Raw genomic sequence first — 20,246 nt, 5'->3', positions numbered from 1 at the left:
CTTAAACAAAAAAACCCCAAACAAAAATCACAAAACCATGCTATGCAGGGTGGCCCTGAGTCCTCACATCTTTGTGCAAGTGAAAAAAGGCGCTCTCCTCCAGGGGAGGACATCTCTGAGCCAGGTGCAGGAGGAGGGGGGACTTGACTTCCGCTGACCTCTGCCCTCAATCATCGCAGCTGGCACATTACACCATACTGGCTCCCGGAGCCCCAGTTCTTAACTCCTGTCTTGCGTTAACTTGACTGAGTTTTCTCTGGTTCCTGGGCCCTGGCTTGTAAAATGAGGCCCTCGGACCAGCCGCCGAACATCCGGCCCCATGTGAACATTCTTGCGAGGCTGATGCGGCACTTTCTACGTCGGATTGAACTGAAGTATCGATTTAGCAACTGATTGCACGTGGCCTTGATCTGCTGTTCGCCGCTTTTGTCGCTGTATGTCCCAGTGGGTTGGAGAACCCATTGATCTCAAACACCTATAGGGCCAGGCAGGTACATAAATAAATGAAGCAGGCAGGTGTCCAAAAAACCATATGGCTTTAACATTTTTTCCTTGAGATAAAAACACAGTTCAGGGAACTCTAAAGAGGCGCAAGCTGAAGAAAATTGCACTTGATGCTACAGCCCTGTGAAAGAGACAACAGGGAGGAGCAGGGCCGGAGGCGAATGGCAGAGTCCTGTCGTTCACGGGAGCCCAGTGACTGCAAGTCAGCAGGCAGCTGCTGAGGAGGGACACAGGCACGTTGTTTCTAGAGCTTCTGCTCTATCTAGAGAACCCGGGAATGGAAATATTTGTGCAAAACCTCCTGGTTTCTAAATGCTGGCTTACTCTTCTATGTTTGAAACCTGTGTCAGGTTAGGAGTGCCTGGGTGGCTCAGTCGGTTGGGTGTCCGGCCTTGGCTCAGGTCATGATCTCACAGTCTGTAAGTTTGAGCCCCGCATCAGGCTCTGTGCCGACAGCTCAGCCTGGGGCCTGCTTCAGATCCTGTGTACCGACCCCCCTCCGCTGCCCCTCCCCGACTCACCCTCTGTCTCTCTCTCAAAAATAAATGAACATTAAAAAAAAAATTTGGGCCGGGGGATGCCTGGGTGGTTCAGTCGGTGAAGTGTCCGACTTCGGCTCAGGTCATGATCTCACGGTTTGTGGGTTCAAGCCCCTCGTCGGGCTCTGTGCTGACAGCTCGGAACCTGGAACCTGCTTCGGATTCTGTGTCTCCCTCTCTCTCTCTCTCTGCCCCTCCCTCCTTCTCTCTCTCTCTCAAAAATAAGTAAACATAAAAATAACCCCACTGCAGGTCAAAGAAAACATCTGTTTTCTACTTTTAACTTAATTCTCCCTGTCCTCTCTCCTACCCCAGGGCCAGTAATATCTTGGAAAATCTGGATCCTCGTTCATTCATTTATTAACTCTTTGGTGAGTCCCTATTATCCACCTGGGATTCCTCAAGAGACACTGTACTTACTTCTTTCAGCTTCTTGGTGAAGCAAACAATTTTGTATTTTTCATTTCAGCACATACAGAAAACCACTGACTTATACAGAGAAAGTATTTGCCGAAGCACAGGATTGGTGCTAAAAAATTATGAGGTTCACTAAAAGAAAAGTTCACTTTTTACGGTGAGTTCAAAACAAGTTAATTAACTAGCCTTGTTATTTTTAATCTGAGTGTTAATCCAATGAGCGTTTGCTTTAATTATCTTAATTGGCTTTAAATGGATTGTTTTTCAACTCACTAATAGTGTGTTTAGCCTCATGTCCCTTAAAATAATATCTCTTTATCAAGCATGTCTGTACTCTGGGCCGGAGAGGAAACCAGAATACAGTAGCTCTCTGTTTTAAAAGTGCTCTGTTCAAATGTGTTTTAAAAAGTAAGTCCTGGGGCAGAGCGGGAAAGGAGAGGGCAGGGCAGAGGCACAGCCAGGAGCCGGGCAGCGGGATGAATAAATCATTTTTGAACACTTATAATGATAGAATTATCGCCAGGCAGGAGGGCATTGGGGCTGCTTATAAGGATTGTTAATGGTAATGATCATTAAGAGCAGCATGTATATTTTAATTGTTAATAAGACACATTTTTGATAGTAAGTTTTTAACAGTAAAAGTCACATAGTTATTAATAGTAAACTATTAGTAGTAAGAACTAACACCTACTAAGCATTCCCTTGGGCCAGACACCTTGCTAAATGCTTCACCTACATTATCTCTTGGACAGCTGCCCATAACTAAACGAGGGAGCTGTTATATCACTGGGGAAACCAAGGCTCAGAGAAAGCATGTAACTTGCCTAAGACCGCAAAGGTACTGAGACGTAGAGGTGGATTCAAAACCACATTTGTTGGGGCGCCTGGGAGGCTCAGTCGGTTAAGTGTCCGCCTTCGGCTCAGGTCATGGTCTCGCAGTTTGTGAGTTCAAGCCCAGCGCCGGGCTCTATGCTGACAGCTCCGAGCCTGAATCCTGCTTCTGATTCTGTGTCTCCCCCCACCCCCGCCTGTCTCTCTCTGCCTGTCCCCTGCTCACACTCTGTCTCAAAAATAAATAAACATTAAAAACAAAAACACATTTATCTGCCTAGAGAAGAAACCCCATGTCCATTTACACAGTTATGTAAGTTACACAATTTCCCTTTTCTTAAATACCTTCTGCTTTTCTGGGAAGAGAAGCAGACACAGAAAGGATGGATGGGGTGCTTTAAGACCTGTGGAAGAGGAAGCCATTTAATGCCCAAGGCCGATTTTTCTAAGAAACAATGAATATGTTACTTTAGTAACAGCGACTGGAAAGGCCACAAAATGTGAGAGTAAAGCTTTTTCTTCTGGTAGGTTCCTAGCAGATTCTTAAAGAGATTGCCGTGAAACTGCCTGGCGGGCTTCTTGCTGTAGAGCTGCCCCGGAGATCCAAGCTGGCGCTACAGCAGTGAACGCGTTTGGCGTCTGGAAGGTTCTGACTGCAAGAGAGGCTGTGGGCAGGTCTTCTCTCCGGGCCCCGCAGGTGAGAACGCCCACGACATTTTGTGACACAGTTATTGCCACGGCTTCCTCTCATAAACTCATCAATAGTTCACCCATTCTCTAATAAATGGCAACATTTAGACAGTAATGCTGGAATATTTTTTGAGGAAGAATAATTTCAATAAACAGTTATATATAATATTCCGTTTTTCTTTCTCACTCTGGCTGGTTGCTCATAAATCTACAACCAGGTACCACTGATGGCTAAGAAACAGAAACCTGCAGGGCGCCTGGGTGGTTCAGTCAGTTGAGCGTCCAACTTTGACTCAGGCCATGATTTCACGGTTTGTGGGTTCAAGCCCTGCGTTGGGCTCTGTGCTGACAGCTCAGCGCCTGGAGCCTGCTTCTGATTCTGTCTCTCTCTCTCTCTCTCTCTCTGCCCCTCCCTTGCTCACACTCTGTCTCTCTCTTTCTCTCAAAAAATAAACATTAAAACATTTTTTTTTATAAAAAAGAAACAGATGCTTGTTCAAAGATCTGAAAGGCCATATTTGTAAACCTGCATTTTCTCGTGCTTCCTTGGGCAAAGCCTCAATGTCCACCTCTGCAAAAAGGAAATACTGATGGTTTTCACTGGGGAGTGATTGGGAGATAAAAAAGAAAAAAAAAGGAAAATAGAGGGGAAAGTCCCTTGCACAGTGCCTGGCACCTATGAAGCACTCAGTGACTTCACCTGTCTTTCCCTTCTTCATTCCTGACTTATTGGGGTGACAGACCTCACATTCTCACTCATTCTGCGCACAGAGTGAGCACACATACTCTGTGGATAAAGTGTTAGGATGGATTTTCCCAGAGTACCTTCTGGAAACCACACTTGGATCCCTCAGTGCATTTGGACATCCTCACTACATAATTTCTCTTGCTGACTTGTCATGGGGCTTACCTTGTGTGGGTGGGCGTGGCTGGGGCTGTCCAAGTGGAGGTCCCAGCTGGGCTGGCCCCGGCGATTTTGCTGGTTTCATCTGTGGAGCCTAGAGCAGGAGAGAAGAGAGGCCTGTTGGGATTGCCGCAGCCATTTGCTTCCCGGGTGGGAGGGCAGGATTTACAAAGATCTTTTTATTATTGGAGTAAAACTTACATAAAGTGCACAATTCTTAAGTGCACAGCATAGCGGATTTTTACATGTGTATACATCTGTGTAACCACCACCCGAGTCAGGACAGAACCTCCAGTGGAGACGGCTACCCCATGCCCCTTCCCAGCCAGCAACCCCCTCCGGTAGAACCATCCTTCCCACAGCTATTATCATGGATTTGTTTTTGTGGGGGAGGGGTGGGGGTGGGGGAAAGCAGGTTTTGAGATTTGCTTTTCCACAAAGCTGAGAGCTAGCAAATTCTTTGGAGAATGATCGAGGGAGCTTGTCGAGGTTGGGGCAAGGAGAAACAGAAGACACAATAGTCTCTTGACCGGGGCCCTGGGAACACACAAAGGGCACGTGTGTATACACACCCGTGCGTGCATGCACACACCCACACGCGCCCGCTGCTCCCTGCGCAGGCCCAGGAATGAGGGCACAGAAGGGACAACTGGCTTCTTATGTTCATAATCTCTGCCCACCAGTGCGGTTGTGACAAGGCTTTCCTCCCTCTGATGGTGGATGGGGGAAGGTCTCCTCGGAGCCCCCCCAAACTCCCCTGTCCGGGACAGGGTGCAAGCTGTCCAAGCCCAGCCTCCATCCACACCCCATTCCTTTCTCCCCAGAGTGCTTCCATTCTAGGGGATCTCCTTTGGATCCAGGGGCTCCCCATTCCCAGACAGCCCAGCATTTCTCATGGCCATGATGTCTCCTGCGCTCCCGGAAACCTCACCCAAGGCCTCAGGGGTGAGGGCACTGTGCCCCCTGGTATCAGGAGTTGGCTCATTTTGGAGACTACGAGGTCGGCCATCAGCTGTTTGTCCTCTTCCACGTGCTCTCCAATCAAGGGCATTGAGCTGTCCATCACCTGCAGAGAGAAAGGAGGCTTGGGGCAGTGCATCCCAGAAGGGCTGGCACGGCTCAGGACAGAAGTGACCACTAGATGGTGATGTTGTCCATGCAAACACCCAGCCCAGTGCCTCCAGCTGGGAATGATTCCTGTGGAGACACCCAGATCCCTGCAGTTCAGTCTAAATCAACTCTCTGGATCCAGTTCAATTCAGCCTACATTTGTTGGGCTACAGAAATGTGACCAAGGGCCAGGAAGGCTTTGCTGACCTTTTCTGCTCTTTTCTTTGGGGAGCCAGTCTCCGCCCCGTCTTTTCCCACCTTGGCTCCTGCCCAGGCTTGGGGCTGACCTCCTGAACTTTGGCCCAAGGTCAAGGCTTTCACAAGGCCGGAAGCAGTGAAGGTGGGGGCTCAATTATGACCAAAAAATGACATGGGCTGGAGTTGACCCAGGGTTCAGAGAGAAGAGGAATGAGGAAAGGCCTGTTTTCAGAGGCTCTGGGAGGACATATGCCTGGAGGGAATGGCCTTCTTCTCAAAGGAAGCAAAGTGCTTATATTGAGAGAGGTCCTGAGAGATCCTATTTGCTCATCCTGCTTTTTTTTTGCAGATGGGGAAACTGAGGCCTAGCAATGGGAAGGGACTTGGCCAAAGTCACACAGGCCAACCATCCAGGTGATTCCTTGGGCACGGGCAGCTGTAGAAGGTCTAGAAGGGGAGTGAGGCCTAGGTGGGCTCTCTCTCCCTTCCTCCACTGTAGGAATCTAGCCTGTTCACTCATCCCACGCCCACCAAATGCACTGCATTGTTTCCCCTCTTCCCAAGCTCTGGACTCACCAGGTTCTCTCTTCTGACCAGGTCCTTGTGTATACCATTCTCTCCTCTCACTCTTTACTTAAGTCCTTCTCATTCTTCAGGGAACACCCAGCTAAGCCCTTCCTCTCTCTGAGTAACTTCTGACCGGCTGCTCATCTGTCCTCCCGCTGTCCTCACTTTGGCTGCCCCGGTGGGGAGCTCACCCACAGTGCTGACATCTCCTGGTTACTTGTGTCTCTCCAACTGGACTGTGAGTCCCTGAGGTCAGGGATGGGCCCTGTGTCCTGTTCCACAGATATGCCCTCAATAACGACTACGGTGGAGGGATGAAAGATCCTTGCAGTAAGTCCTGCTCATCACGATAAGTATACTAATAAGTACTATGTTTTATTAAGCACTTACTATGTGTCAGGCACTGTTCCAAGCACCGGGTGTGGAGGATCTCATACAAATCTCAGAGTAGCTCTTGGAGGTAAGTACTATTAGTATCTGCATCACAATGATGAGGAAACTGAGGGTCAAAGAAGTACTAAGTTCAAGGACACAGGACTAACAAGCCACAGTCCTTCCCTTTGTCACTGAGCACTGAATTAGCTCTCTGGGGTGAAAATCAGGATGGGAACCTGGAATCTGAGCCTATGTTCTACTACCGACTTGCTGTGTGATCTTAGGCAGGTCACTTTTCCTCGGTGGGCCCATGTTTTCCTCAACTGTAAACTGAGGGGTCTGTGAAGATGCTTCCGGCTGGGACGTTTAGGGCTCTGTGTGTAAAGTACCCACTGTGGTTGGGAAGCTGAAAAGCAAACTCAAGGATGCGTATGTTGATTCTAGCACAGTCCTGAAAACTGTCCTCAAATTGAGCTCCTTGTGGGTTGGGGCCTGAGTTCTTGGCATCCCAGATCTCAGTGCCCGGCACACAGACAGCCTCTCGGTCTATGTGGGCTGAACTGAGTTCTAACTGTGGAGTCTGTCTAAATGTACACAGGCCTGTCCTTTCTCCCCCTGACCCTACCCACCGTTTTCTGTTCTGGTTTCTGTTTCCTACATTCCCTGCAGTGGAAAACAGCCGCCACAAGGAACCTGAGGTCAGAGCATTTTGGAATCCCCATGGTGGACAAAGCCAAAGGAAGTGGACACTCTGGTCTCCCCAGGGAAACATTTTTCCAGCGAGCAATATCATTCCCTGGACAGGCCATGGAGGACAAGTTCAAGGGTCTTTCCCCCGAGTGTTTCACTGTGAGGATCTTCATAAAACATGAAGTACAAACTTCACGTTCTCACCACAGAGGTGGCTGAAGCAAACAGTATTTTGGGTCTCTTCTGCCTTTTTTTTCTCGACTGGGGAAAAATACCTTTTGTCTCCGTGGTAGCAAAGTTTCTCGTCTCCCTTGACCCCACTGTAAACCCAAAAGCAAGGGAAACAACTCTGCAATGTTTCTGAGAGAAAAAACAATCTGAAAAGTCATGTTTTTTTTTTTTTTTTTTTCCTCCTGGAACATTGTGAGAAGTTGTTTTCTTGTTTTTTAAAGTCCAAACCCACTAATTTTGCTTTAAAAAAAAAAATGTAAGAGGGCTTTCATCCCTGACCCTCTGAATGTCTGGAGGCAGGGAGCCTGGGCCCACGAGTACAGACTTTTGTTTCCTAAGAACAAAAGTTGAGGAAACTCAAGATAGGCAAGAGCTCTCGGGGCAGAGAGAATGCGGGAGAAAAGGGGCTACGCTCACAGGAGGGAGGGGAGGGGAGGGGAGTCAAGGAGTCCTTCCTCCACGATTGCTGTCGCCTCTCTGGATGGAAGCTCTAGGAGGAAGGGTCCCTGCTACCATGTTCACTGCTCTATCCCCATCACCTGGCTTGGGGTCTTGTGCCCCACACAGAAGCTCCATAGCGGAGGATGGATGAATGACTGAGTGCCACTGCTGAGTTCATGGCTGGTGGTCCCTGTGAGCTGATGCAGAGGCAGGAGGGACAGGAAGGGTCTCAACAGATGCAAATTCTCAGGCTGGGGGTGGGGGGGCGCTTCATCCACCCTTGGTCCAAAGCTCCCAGGGCACCCTCAGGAAGGCGGGGCACTCGTTCCTCCCGGATGCAGCCTGGCTCAGAAGCAAGTCTGCACACCAGTACTGCTCCTGACTCCTCCAAGGCTTCCTCTGGGAAGGGGCTACTGGAGGAGTTTCAGCTATGGAGGGAAAGCAGTTCCTGGACTTGAGAAGAGCTGTTTTCCGGAGCAGGATGGAACCTGCAAAAATAGACGCAACTCATCCTGGGAGCTTCCTGGCCTCTCCGGGGAGGGTGGAGGGACGGGAGTCCATCCTGGACTCCCTCCCCTTCACCTCCAAGGGTGGCCACTCCTTGGGCACGGTGCGGATGCCCTCCTGGCACGGCTGGCAGTAAACAGCGGGACTCCCACCCATGGGGTCACCTGGGCCTGCCGCGCTGCGGGTCCGGGGGAGTGGCAGGCACGTGGGCCCAGAGGACTGGCTGGCTCCTGTGGTCACCCCAGCCATGTGCTTCCCATTAGCCGCCCACAACCCGGGGAGGGGGTGGCCGCAGGGCTCTCCCTCACGTGTCTTGGCCTTGTGTCAGCACCGCCCATCCGCTGTGGTTTGAAGAGAAGGCCATGGAAAGGGAGCCTTGGAAGGGGCTGTGGGGAGTGTGAATGTGGAGATGTTGGGGAGCAGTTGGGGAGAGAAGGGAGAACTCTGAGGCCAGAGGGGCATTTTCAGGGAAAAGCAGTGGAGAGCCACAGCTATGTCGGGGGGAGGCATGACAGGGGAGGGAGGTGGGGTGAAGGGGGAGGCTGTGGGACCCGCAGGGATGGGGCAGGGAGGATCCTGCATGAGAGAGGGGATTGTGGATTGGGGGAGGCATGGACAGGAAGTCGGAGGTGAAGGAGAGTATGGGGTCAGAGGTATGTGGGTAGGTGACAGTCCTGGAGGGCGGCAGGGGTTGTGGGACAGATTCTGGAACCCGCAGCCGGTCTCCAGCCTCTCTCTGACAATGACATTTCCCTACGTCTTTCCTTCACTCACAGGCCCGCAGGCCTGAGTTCCCTTTCCTAACTTTCAACGTCCTCTACTGCTTGTGTCTCATCCTTCTTCCCCACCAGCCTGGACACCGCATGTCGGTCTGGTTCACAGCTCTGTCCCCAGAACCAGACCCATGCCTAGCCCTGGGGAGCCCCAAGGACATGTTTGTTGAGCGAACAGACGATGGACTCTCTGCATGGTGATGAGGGGAGTGTGTCCTTCTTATATGCTTGGACATAGAGAGTTTCAGAGACCCAATGGGACACAGTCTTGCTGACTCTTGGTAATGCTCTTTCCCTACCATGAGGCCCATGGGTTGTCCAGAGCACTGGACAAACAGTCCAAACTGGACAAACTTCATGTCCAGAGCACAGAGACTCTAAACGCTATTGCAGGTGGAGATGGGGAGGGGTGTGAGGCTGGTGGGGGAGAAGCCTCTGGAGCCACATGTGCCCAGGCCATGAGCTGGGACACAGCCAACCATGCTGGAGACCACACTTGGATTCCTTCCCTCTGGCACTCTGGCCCAGGAGCTGGACCAGGCCAGGAGGACATCCCTCACCTCAATGATGTAATCTCTGCCGTCCTTGCTGTGGACGGCCTTGACAGCACAGATGTCCAGGCCGCCAAACATTTCTGAGCAGCTGTCCACCCACAGCCTGTACCTGCAGGGATGGACAGACAGACAGTGAGTGTGGGGGGAGAGGGCAGGAAGAGGGAGCAGAGAGAGAGAGGCAGGGACAGATAGGGAGACACAGAGAGACACATGGACCAACAGGTCCCAGTACAGACAGTGACACATATGTATCCATTCAGAGATGGAGAGAGATGGTCAGAAATAACAAGAGACAGTGATGCAGTAAGAGAGACAAAGGCAGAGACACAGAGGGAGACAGAGAGGCAGTGGGAGAGACAGAATGGGTATACAAAAAAAGCAGAGACATAGATGGATAGAGAAAGGGACAGAGAAAGGGAGAGAGAATACAAAGGGAGACAGGAAGCAAGAGAGAGGAAGAATGAGGGTAAGAAGGAATGAGGGGTGAGGGAGATCTCAGAGACCTGCCCCTCGCCCCCACCCCAGGACCTTGCTGGCTCCCTTGTAGTGGAGAGCTTACCCGGTCTCCATCCGGAGCCATCTACTCCTGCAGCCCTTTTCCCTTGGGAACGCTGCTTGAAGGGCTCAGCAATCCCTCCCAGGCCGCCCTCCAAGCCCCGGCGACCATGCTAGATGAGAGCCTAGGGGGGACAAAGGGTGCATTCTCCCCAGATCCTGGGGCAGGCAGACAGGGGAGCCTGGCAGGCTGCTCTCGCGGCTGGGGCCTGGCCCTCCGGACCCAGTGCTTTTGTTCCCTTTCCAGCCACTTGATGGCTGCAAGGCCAGTTTGCTTTGCAGGGGAAAGATCTCAACGCTGGACTTTGACCCTGCAACAAGGGGATGGTTGTATCTGGAGAAGTCTTCCCCGGGCTTGCACTTGGCTTCCCTTGTGGTGGCTGGATTTGGGAGTCACAGGGGACTTTGTGTCAATGTTCTTGCTTCTCTCCTCACCCTCCAGGGTCACACGGGGCACTCCTGCTCTGAGATCTATTTGTGTCTCTGAGCCAAAAGGCCTGGATGAGGAGAGATCATGGCTGAAGCGCTCTTAGAACCAACTCTCTCATCTTAACCGCCAATGCCCATGGAGGCCCAGAGAGGGAGAGTGGCTTGGCCAGGCCACACAGCAAGACAGTAATAGAGCCAGGATTACACAGATCTCCCGGCTCCTAGCTCTCAGTTTTTGCATCCAGCTGTAGCAAGGAGCATGTGAGATCACAGAAAGAAAAGGAAGGATGGAAACTCATGGCTATTGAGCCCCTACAGGCCTTCTGCGGGGGTTGACCCTTCTTTCTCTCTCTAACCCCAACCACAACTCTGTCAGGAAGCTTTAGCCCATTCTTACTGATAAGGAAACTGAGGCTCAGAGAGGTTAATCAGCCACTGTACTGGCTTCCAAACCTAGAGTCTGTCTGATTTCACAGTCCAAGCAAGCCACCCTTCCTCTCCCTTGGGACACATTGCAGCCTGTTCTCCCTCAGCATGGGATACCAGTGACCTGGGGTCTTGCTATTAATTTCCTCAATAGTTTTGGGTCAGCCTCTTCCTCTTGAAACCTCAGTTTCCCTATCTGAAAAATGGGAAGGTCTAGGTATGATTCTAGTTGTACATCAGAGTCGCCAGGAGAGTTGAGCACACAAACACAGAGTAAACATTCAGATTTGGGGGCCCTGCCCTACGTTAGCATAATCTCTATACGTTTTTAAAATTTCTCCTGTGATTCTCATGTGCAGCCCCAATTTGAGGATAACCTTTGGTCCTCAGAGCTCTAAGGGCTCCCCGGGCTCTCTGACCAGGGTTCCTGTATCTGGCACCAATGGCTAACTCCAGTTTAGGAAGACCTGTGCCCTAAGACACACTCCTAAATCAGGTGTCTTCTCAAAGGAAGATGGAAGTCTGGACCAAGACCAGTCTGTAGAAAACTGGTTTCTAGAGGCTGTTTTCAAATGATGAATTTCTGGAATAGCTACTGGCCGCATCCCATGGGGCACAGCTCTCCCCACTCCCCGCCTTCCCAGGTCCAAGGAAGGGACTTCAAGGGTGGAGCAGTGTGGGAGAGCCTGGAGAACATGGGTCCATAGTCCCCTCCAGCCAGGTGGGACTAGCACCAACCAAGCCATATTATTGGTTTTGCCAAGGAGTCAGGCTATCTGGCAAACAGGCCAGGTGGAAAGAGGGCCAAGGGAAATTTATGGGCCCCCAGAGATTTTCCCCTGTGGAGGTGGGATTGGGGAGTTCTGTCCCAGGTTCTGGGAGTACTGCCCATGGCTTTACAGAAGGTAAAGTGAATTCAGGCCTAAGTGGACTCATGCCTATTGTAGGCTCTTGAAGGAATAGCTCAAGTGGCTTGGAACTGTGCAGTTAGGGATATGGTGGCCTTCTGGAGTGATTTGTGAGCAGCTCATGAGGCATGGCGAAAGGCTGGGCTCACGATCTGGAAAGGCCACGGAGAAAAGGACCATGATGTCCCATGAATGCTCATTGGGGGAAGGAAATGATTGCCTCAGACCAGATGATTCAGTTGTGCAAGGTAATGAGCACACTCTCCCCTTCCCTGAGACTAGTTGGCACAGGTGGGTTCCAAGATTGAAGGCCGCAACTGCCACCTGGGGCTGCCATGGGCCACTTCTGTGTTAGGTACAGAACAACCCCCTCCCATTCAGCACTCTGGCTTATTACCTCCACTGAACAGTTGCAGAAGTTCACAGAGGTTAGTTAACTTACCCTAGGGAACATAAGTTGGCAGGGACAGGACCAGTCACTTTTGTTCACATCCTGCTTCTTCTTAGAGCTCCAGAGCCATAAGTTCCACGAGGGCAGGGACCATGTCCATCTGTCTGCCACCATTTTCCCAGGGCCTAGCTCAATAATGCTCCCAGCTGGTGCTCAATGGATAACTGACAGAGAAGTGAAGGAAAGCCTCCCAATTCCTACTCATTCTTTACAGGGGATTGTGGTTCCACCTCTTTCAGGAAGCCTTCCCTGATCTCACCCCTTCTTGCATTGGGTGCCCCTTCTCTGTGCTCCCTCTGCAAGCACCTAAAGCTCGCTTCCACCCCGACATACCACACTCTGTCTCTACCTTGACTGGGGAGCCGGGACTGTTGTTTTAGTCTGCATAACATTCATTTTCCCTCCTATCCTTCCTGATGTTCCTTGGCATCCTACCCCTTCCTGTCTCCCCCAGTCATTCCTGCTATAGCCACCTGATCCCACCCTAATCTCCAGGGGGCAGAGAGGAGACAGAGGCCTATTGAATCACAGCGGTGTTGTTTTCTGGGCCATAGGGACTGGTTCAGGGATGGTCATGTGACTCAAGGCAGGCCAATCAGTGAATAAGGCTCAATTTCAGTTTTCGGTTGAAATGTCTGAGAAAGAGGAGTTTTGTCCTGTGGGACTTGACATTCAGGATGGGAGCCTGGAGCCACTATGGGCCACCAAATGAGTGTACTGTCCAGAATGAAGCCAACATAGAACAAAGCTGAACTGAGGTGTGTAGAATGAGCTTTAAAGTCTTACCTAGTGCTGCACCTCTGGAATTTTCATTGCCACAAGTCAACAAATCCCCCTTTGTCTCTGACAAATGATGTTTGTGTTCTGACACTTGCCAAGGTCACACAGTCTCTAAAGGGAAGGGCTGGATCTTTTCATCTTGGCCTCCTCAGTGCTTGGCACAACATGGCATGCAGTAGGCACTCAATAAGTGTTCATTCAATGGATCTTTCTGACCCCAAAGCCCACACTCTATCCACTCTCATTGCATGCCTACACGCAGGTCAGCTGGCTTGCAGGAAAGAACGTGTGTGTGTGCTGCTGGCCGTGGTCGTAGGTGACTGGCCCTTGCTCAGCTGAAGGGAGCTCCCAGCAGTGTCTACAGGCAGAAAGACCTGAGGGACCTTCAGCCAGAGTGCACATACCACATTCATGATTCACTGGAAATACCCTCTCCCTCCTGACACTGAGATGGAGATAAGTCAGAGAGAAGAGTGGACATTCCAGTAGTTCTGGTGCCCTAATAAGGATGCTTTCATGTACCTGTGAGAGCACAGAGGGGACTGGTGAGGACTCTCTGCTATCTCTGCAGTAGCTGGGCAGGGCTGGAAAGACCCTTGGACTTGGGGTTAAGACATCTCAGCTTTGTCATTGATGAGTTCTGTGACCCTGGACAAGTCACTTTCCCTCTCTGAACTGTCTTCTCCCATCTGTAAAGTGGGATTATAAAACATCTACCCTGCAGCTTGTTGTGCAATAAAGAGCTGTTGTGCCCAGGAAAGTGCTCTGTGCATGGCAAGGCACTGGCCAGAGGATGAGGTGGCATTCCTTACAGACTTCCTGTTGTATCCCTCACCCACCTCCTGCTGTGGCTGGTGCATCGCCCCATTACACCTCCTTCCTCTCTTACCTCTCTGTCATGGCCACCTGCTCCAGCATGGCAGAACCTGTGTTGGCCTTCCAGTTTCCAGAGATGGAGGTTCTCCTGTAGCAGAAAAATAACACTGAGGGCATTAGGACACCTGTCACTGCTCTGCTTTCCATCTTTGTTTTGGCTATTAGGAGGCACCGATTCATATATGTGGCTCACATGATGGCATGTATTATTAGGTACACATCTTGTCCCCAGCTTTATTTGTCTATTTAAAATTTTCCTTTATGCTGTTGTTTTCTTTACTTGTTGGACTTTATTTGTCTTCTTCTAAGCCACCTCTGATATCTAAGAGTTAAGTTTCAAAAATGCCTACACCATCAAATGAAATCTCCCAAAACTTGGCCTCTTGGTTTTGTAAAGGAGAACTAGGGTAGTAGAGCCATTAGTGATCCTGGAATTTCTTGAGGGCTCCAAAATGTAGTAAAAATGATCCATGGAGAGAAGTGATCACTTTTTCATAGTGAAGGGCAGGAAGGCCTCCTGGCCTCAACACCCTCTCTATTTGTTTGCCTTTTCTTCTTCTTCTTCTTCTTCTTCTTCTTCTTCTTCTTCTTCTTCTTCTTCTTTTAACTTTATTTATTTATTTTGACAAAGAAAGAGAGAGATAATGTGCATATGTGTGTGTGAGTTGGAGAAGGGAAGAGACAGAGAGGGAGAGAGAGAATCCCAAGCAGGCTCTGTGCTGGCAGTGTGGAGCCTGATGAGACATGGGGCTCAAACCCAGGAACCATGAGATCATGACCCGAGCCAAAATCAAGAGTTGGATGCCCAAACAACTGAGCCACCCAAGCGCCCCTCGTTTGCCTTTTCTGCTCTAGCAACAGCTGACCTCCCTTGCAGTGCTCCAATGCCACAGATTTCTCCTGTCAAGGCTTTTACTCATATTCTTCCCTTTGCCTGATCCAGTCTTTGTCTCCATTTTTGCCTCCCTAAAACCTACTCATCCTTCACGTTTCGTGGTATGTGGCTTCCCAACTATCCACCTCCCTGACAAGAGTAGACATGCCTATACCAAAGTTTAGTAATGCTTATCTCACTTGGAATGACTGCTTTCATGTCCAGTCTTCCCTGAGGCAGGGACATATTTGACTCATCCCCTTTCCCCCCAGTGTCCAGCGGGACCCGGCATGTAGTAGGTACCCAGTAACTAACTGCTGGGTAAGGAACTGTGTATATTGGGGAAGAATCGAGACAAATGATATCCAGGGGCTGATCTGGACTCAGTAAAGCCTAAATGGGTGCAAGCAAGGTAGCAGAGGTGAAGTTTTCTGTTTTGTGGCCAAGGGAAGGCATGTGGTTAAAGTGAAAGGGTGAACTGGGAGGAGGAATTGCTACACAAATATACCCTTCTAAAAGAAAATAAAATGCATCTGAAGACAACAGATGCTGAGAATTTATAATGGCCAACAGAAGCTAGAATTGCTAAGGGGTGCAGTGACATCGATAACCTTTATGCCAGTTCAGTTCAGCCCATCTTGATTCAATTCAATTTGGCAAACACTCATTGGGCCACCCTATGTCCTGGATACTGGACTAGGCTCAGTGTGCAGAGATGACCCCATCCTAAGGCTGGTCTCTACCTGGAAGGGTGGACTAGTTTGAAACCAGAGTGGAGGGGTGGTAAGGTTAGCAGCATACCTGAGGAGTGAGAGGGGAGCCCTGGGTAAGCAAAGGAGAAACCAGACTCACTCAATGTGACCCCAGAAGGTAACCACGGAATGTGCCTTGGAGGATGGTAGGGTTAGTATAGTGGGATCTGTATGGTGGTAAGAGAAGGTAAGAACTGATGTGGGTCAGAGAGATGCAAGTTTGAATCTTGGTTCCAGCATTTTCTAGGTGCATAACCATGCATATCTCTGAGTCTTTAAATGAGAGTGATCTCCATCCCGATATATTGTGTGGGCTAAAGGAAATATTCCCATAAATATCTTAGTACAGTGGGTGCTACTATAGTTTTTCAGTAAGCAGAGACACAAGAAGAAGGCACTGCAATGCCAGAAGGAGCAGAAACACAAGCCAGATTGCTCTCCTTCCAAGAAAATAATGATAGGGAGAGTTGCTATTCAGTGAGTGCTTTCTATGTCTGAGACATGGGTCTAAGGTCTCTATAAGCACTAACTTATTTCAGGCTTACAAAACCTCATGAGGAAGACTTACTATTATTATCATTCCCACTTAGTGACAGAAGCCACCAAACCATATATGAGAAACTCCGTGCTCTGCACCATGACTCTCCATGGTGGAACCCATCACAGGCTAGGGGAAAAGAGTCAGTTGGTCCAGATGTGATGCACCTGCTGGAATGTAGGACTTCGACAGGAGAATCTACCTATATTCCAAATGTATGATGTTGACTCCCTTGCTGAAGAGAGTGGGGGTGGGTGGTAAGGTGCGGGCCCAAGTAACCTTGGTTGTGAGTGGAGGTTGTATGACTAGATATAAAAGGAGCCATACATGAACACTGTACTGCACTGGATGAAGCTCTTTCCCACGGGGCTCCAAGTTAATGGTTCTGCAATTGTATTGGGATCAAACAAATAAGTAAATAGATGGCAGATGGTAGGAGCCAGGTCCCTGTTTGGGTGGGAAGTTCTAGATAAGCAATCTGGGAAGGCTGAGATGATTCATGTGGTACTAGATGAGAGTCAGACACATGGACATGAACTCTCTCTAGCTTTAGATAGAGCTGGTTATATATAGAAATAATTACAGATATGTGAGCATACAGGGGTTAAGGGACACATGTATATTTCCTAGCTCTGTCTGCTGAGAGGCCTTGGAAACAATGACAGCCCAGTAGCAACAAGGCAAAGGCCTGTGTGCAGGGCAGGAAGTGGGCCAGAAAGGAGGTTGGGGGCGGAGAGGATGCTGTATGCTGAGGTCTGACATGAACCCCCTCCCTCGGACCGGGGCCAACCCAGGGTCCAGGAAAAGCCATAACTAATGACAAATTGGAGCTGCCAGGGCAGAAAGGCTCAGCATAAAGAATGCGGCAATGAGCTAATCTTCAAGAAGAGAAACTGGGACAAGGTGTTGTCAATGTCAAGTGGAAATGCGAACAATGAGGAGAGGAGGGAAGTGATATCATGACGGATTGGTTGCAGGCCTCAGGAATGCCCTGGACTGCTGCACTGGAACGTTCCCCAACTCAGAGGGGGCAGGGAAGAGCTGATCTTATCACCCTGAGGGATCTGAGAGCAGTGACGGGTCTGGCCTGGCTCATGGGTGGAAGAAAGAGCAAAAGAATTCCTGGAGAACGGGCTCCATCCCTTCTCTGGGAATCTTTCTTTACCAGGTCAACTGCCAGCATCTCGTGCAGCCCACAAAACCTAAAATTAACATCCGGCCCCTTCACACAGAAAGTTTGCTGACCCCTAGTCTAGGCAACCCAGGTAGTGCCAGAGCAACCCTTGGTAATACATAAATGGATGTGTCTGGCTGTGGTCAATAAAACTTTATTTACAGAAACAGGTGGCAGCTGGATTTCGCCTGTGGGCTGTGGTTTGCTGACCCTGGCCTAGAGCACAAGCTCCACTGTATAGCAGCATACAGAGAGATTTCCAACTGTCCATGGCTAGCCATTGTCGTCCTCACATATGGAGCCATGCACACAGTCAGCGCTCCATTAATGCTTGGCAACCCGGCACTGGTTGGCTCTCTGGGGTCTTGTCATTTTAAGCAGAACCAACAACCACATTCCAAAGTGAGACCCAGAGAGGCCTTGGAGCAGGTAAGACCTCCCACCTATTCAAGGACTCATGACCGCAGCAGCTCCAGTGTGAGTCATCCTTTGCCAGAACTACCCCTGGGGTGAACGTGTGCTGGATTTTCTGGCATCCATTCCTCCTTCCTTTGTCATGGCACCTCAGTTTCCCCTGGGGGAATGACCCCACCCAAATGGCATTCATCTTGGTGGGACTCTCCATACTGGTTTTCTGCCTTTCTCTAATCAGTAAGCATGTGACCTAAGTTGGATTAATCAGCACTGTTTCCATGGAATCACAACCTTGAGTTAAGCACTGAAAATGATTCGGGTAGATTCATGTCCCAGTGGGGGTGCCATGAAGATTGTCTGTTGCTTCTGGCCACCCAGATTCCTGGAGCTGCCCTGGATCCTTACCTTTCTGAAATTGATAGTTTCGTGGTTTTGTTTTTAGAGTTTCTGATCATTCATGGTTTTCTAATAAAATTCCTTTGAAAAACTCCCTCAGGTTAGTCAGATGTGGTTATTGTTGCCTGCAGCTGGAGAGATCTGGTGTAACCTCCTAATTAGTCTTATTAGTTCCAGAGAACCCCTTTGTGGCCCATGGCTCCAGAACCATCTTTTTATAAATACAGGTCAGATGATGCCACTTCTCTGCTCAGAAGAGAATAGAACAAAAGCCCCAAGCCCTCAGCACGGCATTCAAGACCCTCCTTGATTTGTCCCCAGGTTTCTCTTTCAGCTTGGTCTCCTATGGCTTACATCCCATACATACTCAAAGTTCCCTCAAACATGCCAAATGTCTGACTTGCTCTGGGAGAAACAGCTCTTTTTGGGTAGACAGATGTCTACCCTGGGATGCTTAGCTGTACTGACCAGAGAGGAAGGCAGTAAGGAGACATGAAGGGAGAATAACGATGTGCTGAAGGGTCTCTGCCCTGGGGTGGAGGAAACTGGCCTGAACATGTATCTCTAATCACTGTTCCTCCTACACTCTCCTCCCACCCTTCCTCCCAGCCCCCTAGCCCCCACCCAGGGACTCACATGTAAGCCTTGTAGTTGGATCCAATTTTCTGGATGCGGATGTCGTACTTCGAGTCAATGAAGGCCTCAGTGGTGGCATAGGTTTTGGCCATTGCCACCATGCTGGTGATGTCCTGGTAGTCATGCTGGTTTTCTACTTTGATCTGTGTGGGAAGATGAGGGGGTGAGTGCCACCTGCCCAACGTTCATGGAGCACCTACCCAACGCCAAGACCCAGGGTTCCGTACATAGTGACACTGAGAAAGTCACCTGCCTAGCAGAAGAGACAGACATGGGAAACTAGTCATTCCACTAGAATGTAGAGGAGGAAGGGAACATTCCATCTGGCTGGTCAGGAGAATCTTTATAGAACAGGTGAGCTCTGAACAGAGTTTGAAAGAATAAATACATGTTTCAGGAGGGGCATTTCTCTGGAGGATAGAGAGGGCAGGCAAAGCAGAGGCAGGGGAGCCACTGGGGAGCAGGAATGGGCAAGTGGTTCAGACTGGCCGACAGGGCAGGATGGTGAGGGATGGCTGAAGTGGGTTGTCAGGAAGCAGGCCTTGGGGGACTTCAGCCACTTTGGTAAGAGGCTGAAGGGTCTGGAAAACCACTGGAAGAATTGGAGGAGTTGAAACAAGAAAGTAGCCTCACTGTATTTTAGAAAAATCCCTCAAGTAGTTATATAGTGGGTTGAATGGAGGGTTGAATGTGATATGGGATAGAGACCAGTTAGGAAAAAGGGACTGTATGTATATGTGCACATGGTATGTATGTGCTGGGTGTGTGCATGTGGGTTGTATGTATGTGTAGTTTGTGGGAGACATGCACGTAGCGTGTGGGGGACATGTGTGTGGCACACAGGTGCAGTGTTTGTGGTGTATTTGCATGTGTAAGATGTGTGTTGTATGTGGTGCTCGTGTGTGCAAGCAGTGTGTGTGCATGTGTGCATGCATGTGTATACACTGGACAAGGTTAGTTGTGCTTGGCCTAAGGCCTGGGAGAGAAACTCGCACTGTTTACTTAGCTGAGGCCAGGAACACGAATTTGGGCCCTGGGGTCAAGGAGAGATCCCAGGAGAACTTCCAAGGTCAAATGCAGGGGACCAAGCCAAGGCTCTTTGTGCTCTCAAGACAGAACAGAGGCTGACTGCAACTGACTATGAACAGCTGGGAGGGCCGCCCCCTCCTGTGTCACTTCCGCCTGGACAGCAGAGGGTCTGATGTTGGGCCAGAGGCAGGGGGAGCCCAAATTCCCTGGTGGGGGTTGGCCAAGTGCCGGGAAGGTTGTGGGGGGCTGTTCTGTCCCTACGGTCTCTCCTCAAGGCTCAACCAGGGCCCCGACAACTCCATCCCTCCAGGACAATGCCCACCTACAGCCCACAACTTACAAAAAAGCTTCACAGTTCTCTCCTGGGACACAGAATAGGGTTGCGAGGTGGGCAGCATGGGCATTAGTATGGTCATTTAACAGATACAGAAACTTATCTCTTGCCTTGTCTAAGGCTATATGGCAGCTAAGCACAGAGCTGGGAAGGAAGCTTGGGACTCCAAGAGCACAACTGTTCTTCAAACCATCTTCAGGGTATCTACAGGTGCATACCTGCTGTTGCACCCCCACAGATGGGAAATAATGACGGGGAGTGAGGCTTGGTGCACCTTCCCTTTTTTTGGCTCTCAGAGAGTCCCAGCCTCGCAGCCATGACTCTGAGTCCCACTTTGCAGAGA

General features: G+C 50.1%; 1 protein-coding gene across 2 annotated transcripts in view; it reads right to left on the bottom strand.

The window, feature by feature from the left end:
* The window catches only part of SYN3 (synapsin III), a 466,097-nt gene that overhangs the window by 10,894 nt on the left and 434,957 nt on the right, over positions 1-20,246 (bottom strand). For both annotated transcript variants that reach the window (XM_019446702.2, XM_019446703.2), the window contains exons 8-12: positions 18,541-18,683; positions 13,770-13,844; positions 9,338-9,440; positions 4,817-4,951; positions 3,892-3,979 (exon numbers count right to left, since the gene is read on the bottom strand). In XM_019446702.2, the coding sequence (XP_019302247.1) occupies positions 3,892-3,979; positions 4,817-4,951; positions 9,338-9,440; positions 13,770-13,844; positions 18,541-18,683 (544 nt within the window). The remainder of the gene's footprint in view (positions 1-3,891; positions 3,980-4,816; positions 4,952-9,337; positions 9,441-13,769; positions 13,845-18,540; positions 18,684-20,246) is intronic.

This window comes from Panthera pardus, unplaced genomic scaffold (assembly GCF_024362965.1).
Source record: "Panthera pardus isolate Hobbes unplaced genomic scaffold, ASM2436296v1 HiC_scaffold_6, whole genome shotgun sequence".
Lineage (NCBI taxonomy): Eukaryota > Metazoa > Chordata > Mammalia > Carnivora > Felidae > Panthera > Panthera pardus.
Note: the sequence above shows the minus strand (reverse complement) of the source record. Positions and strands in the feature narration are given on the sequence as shown.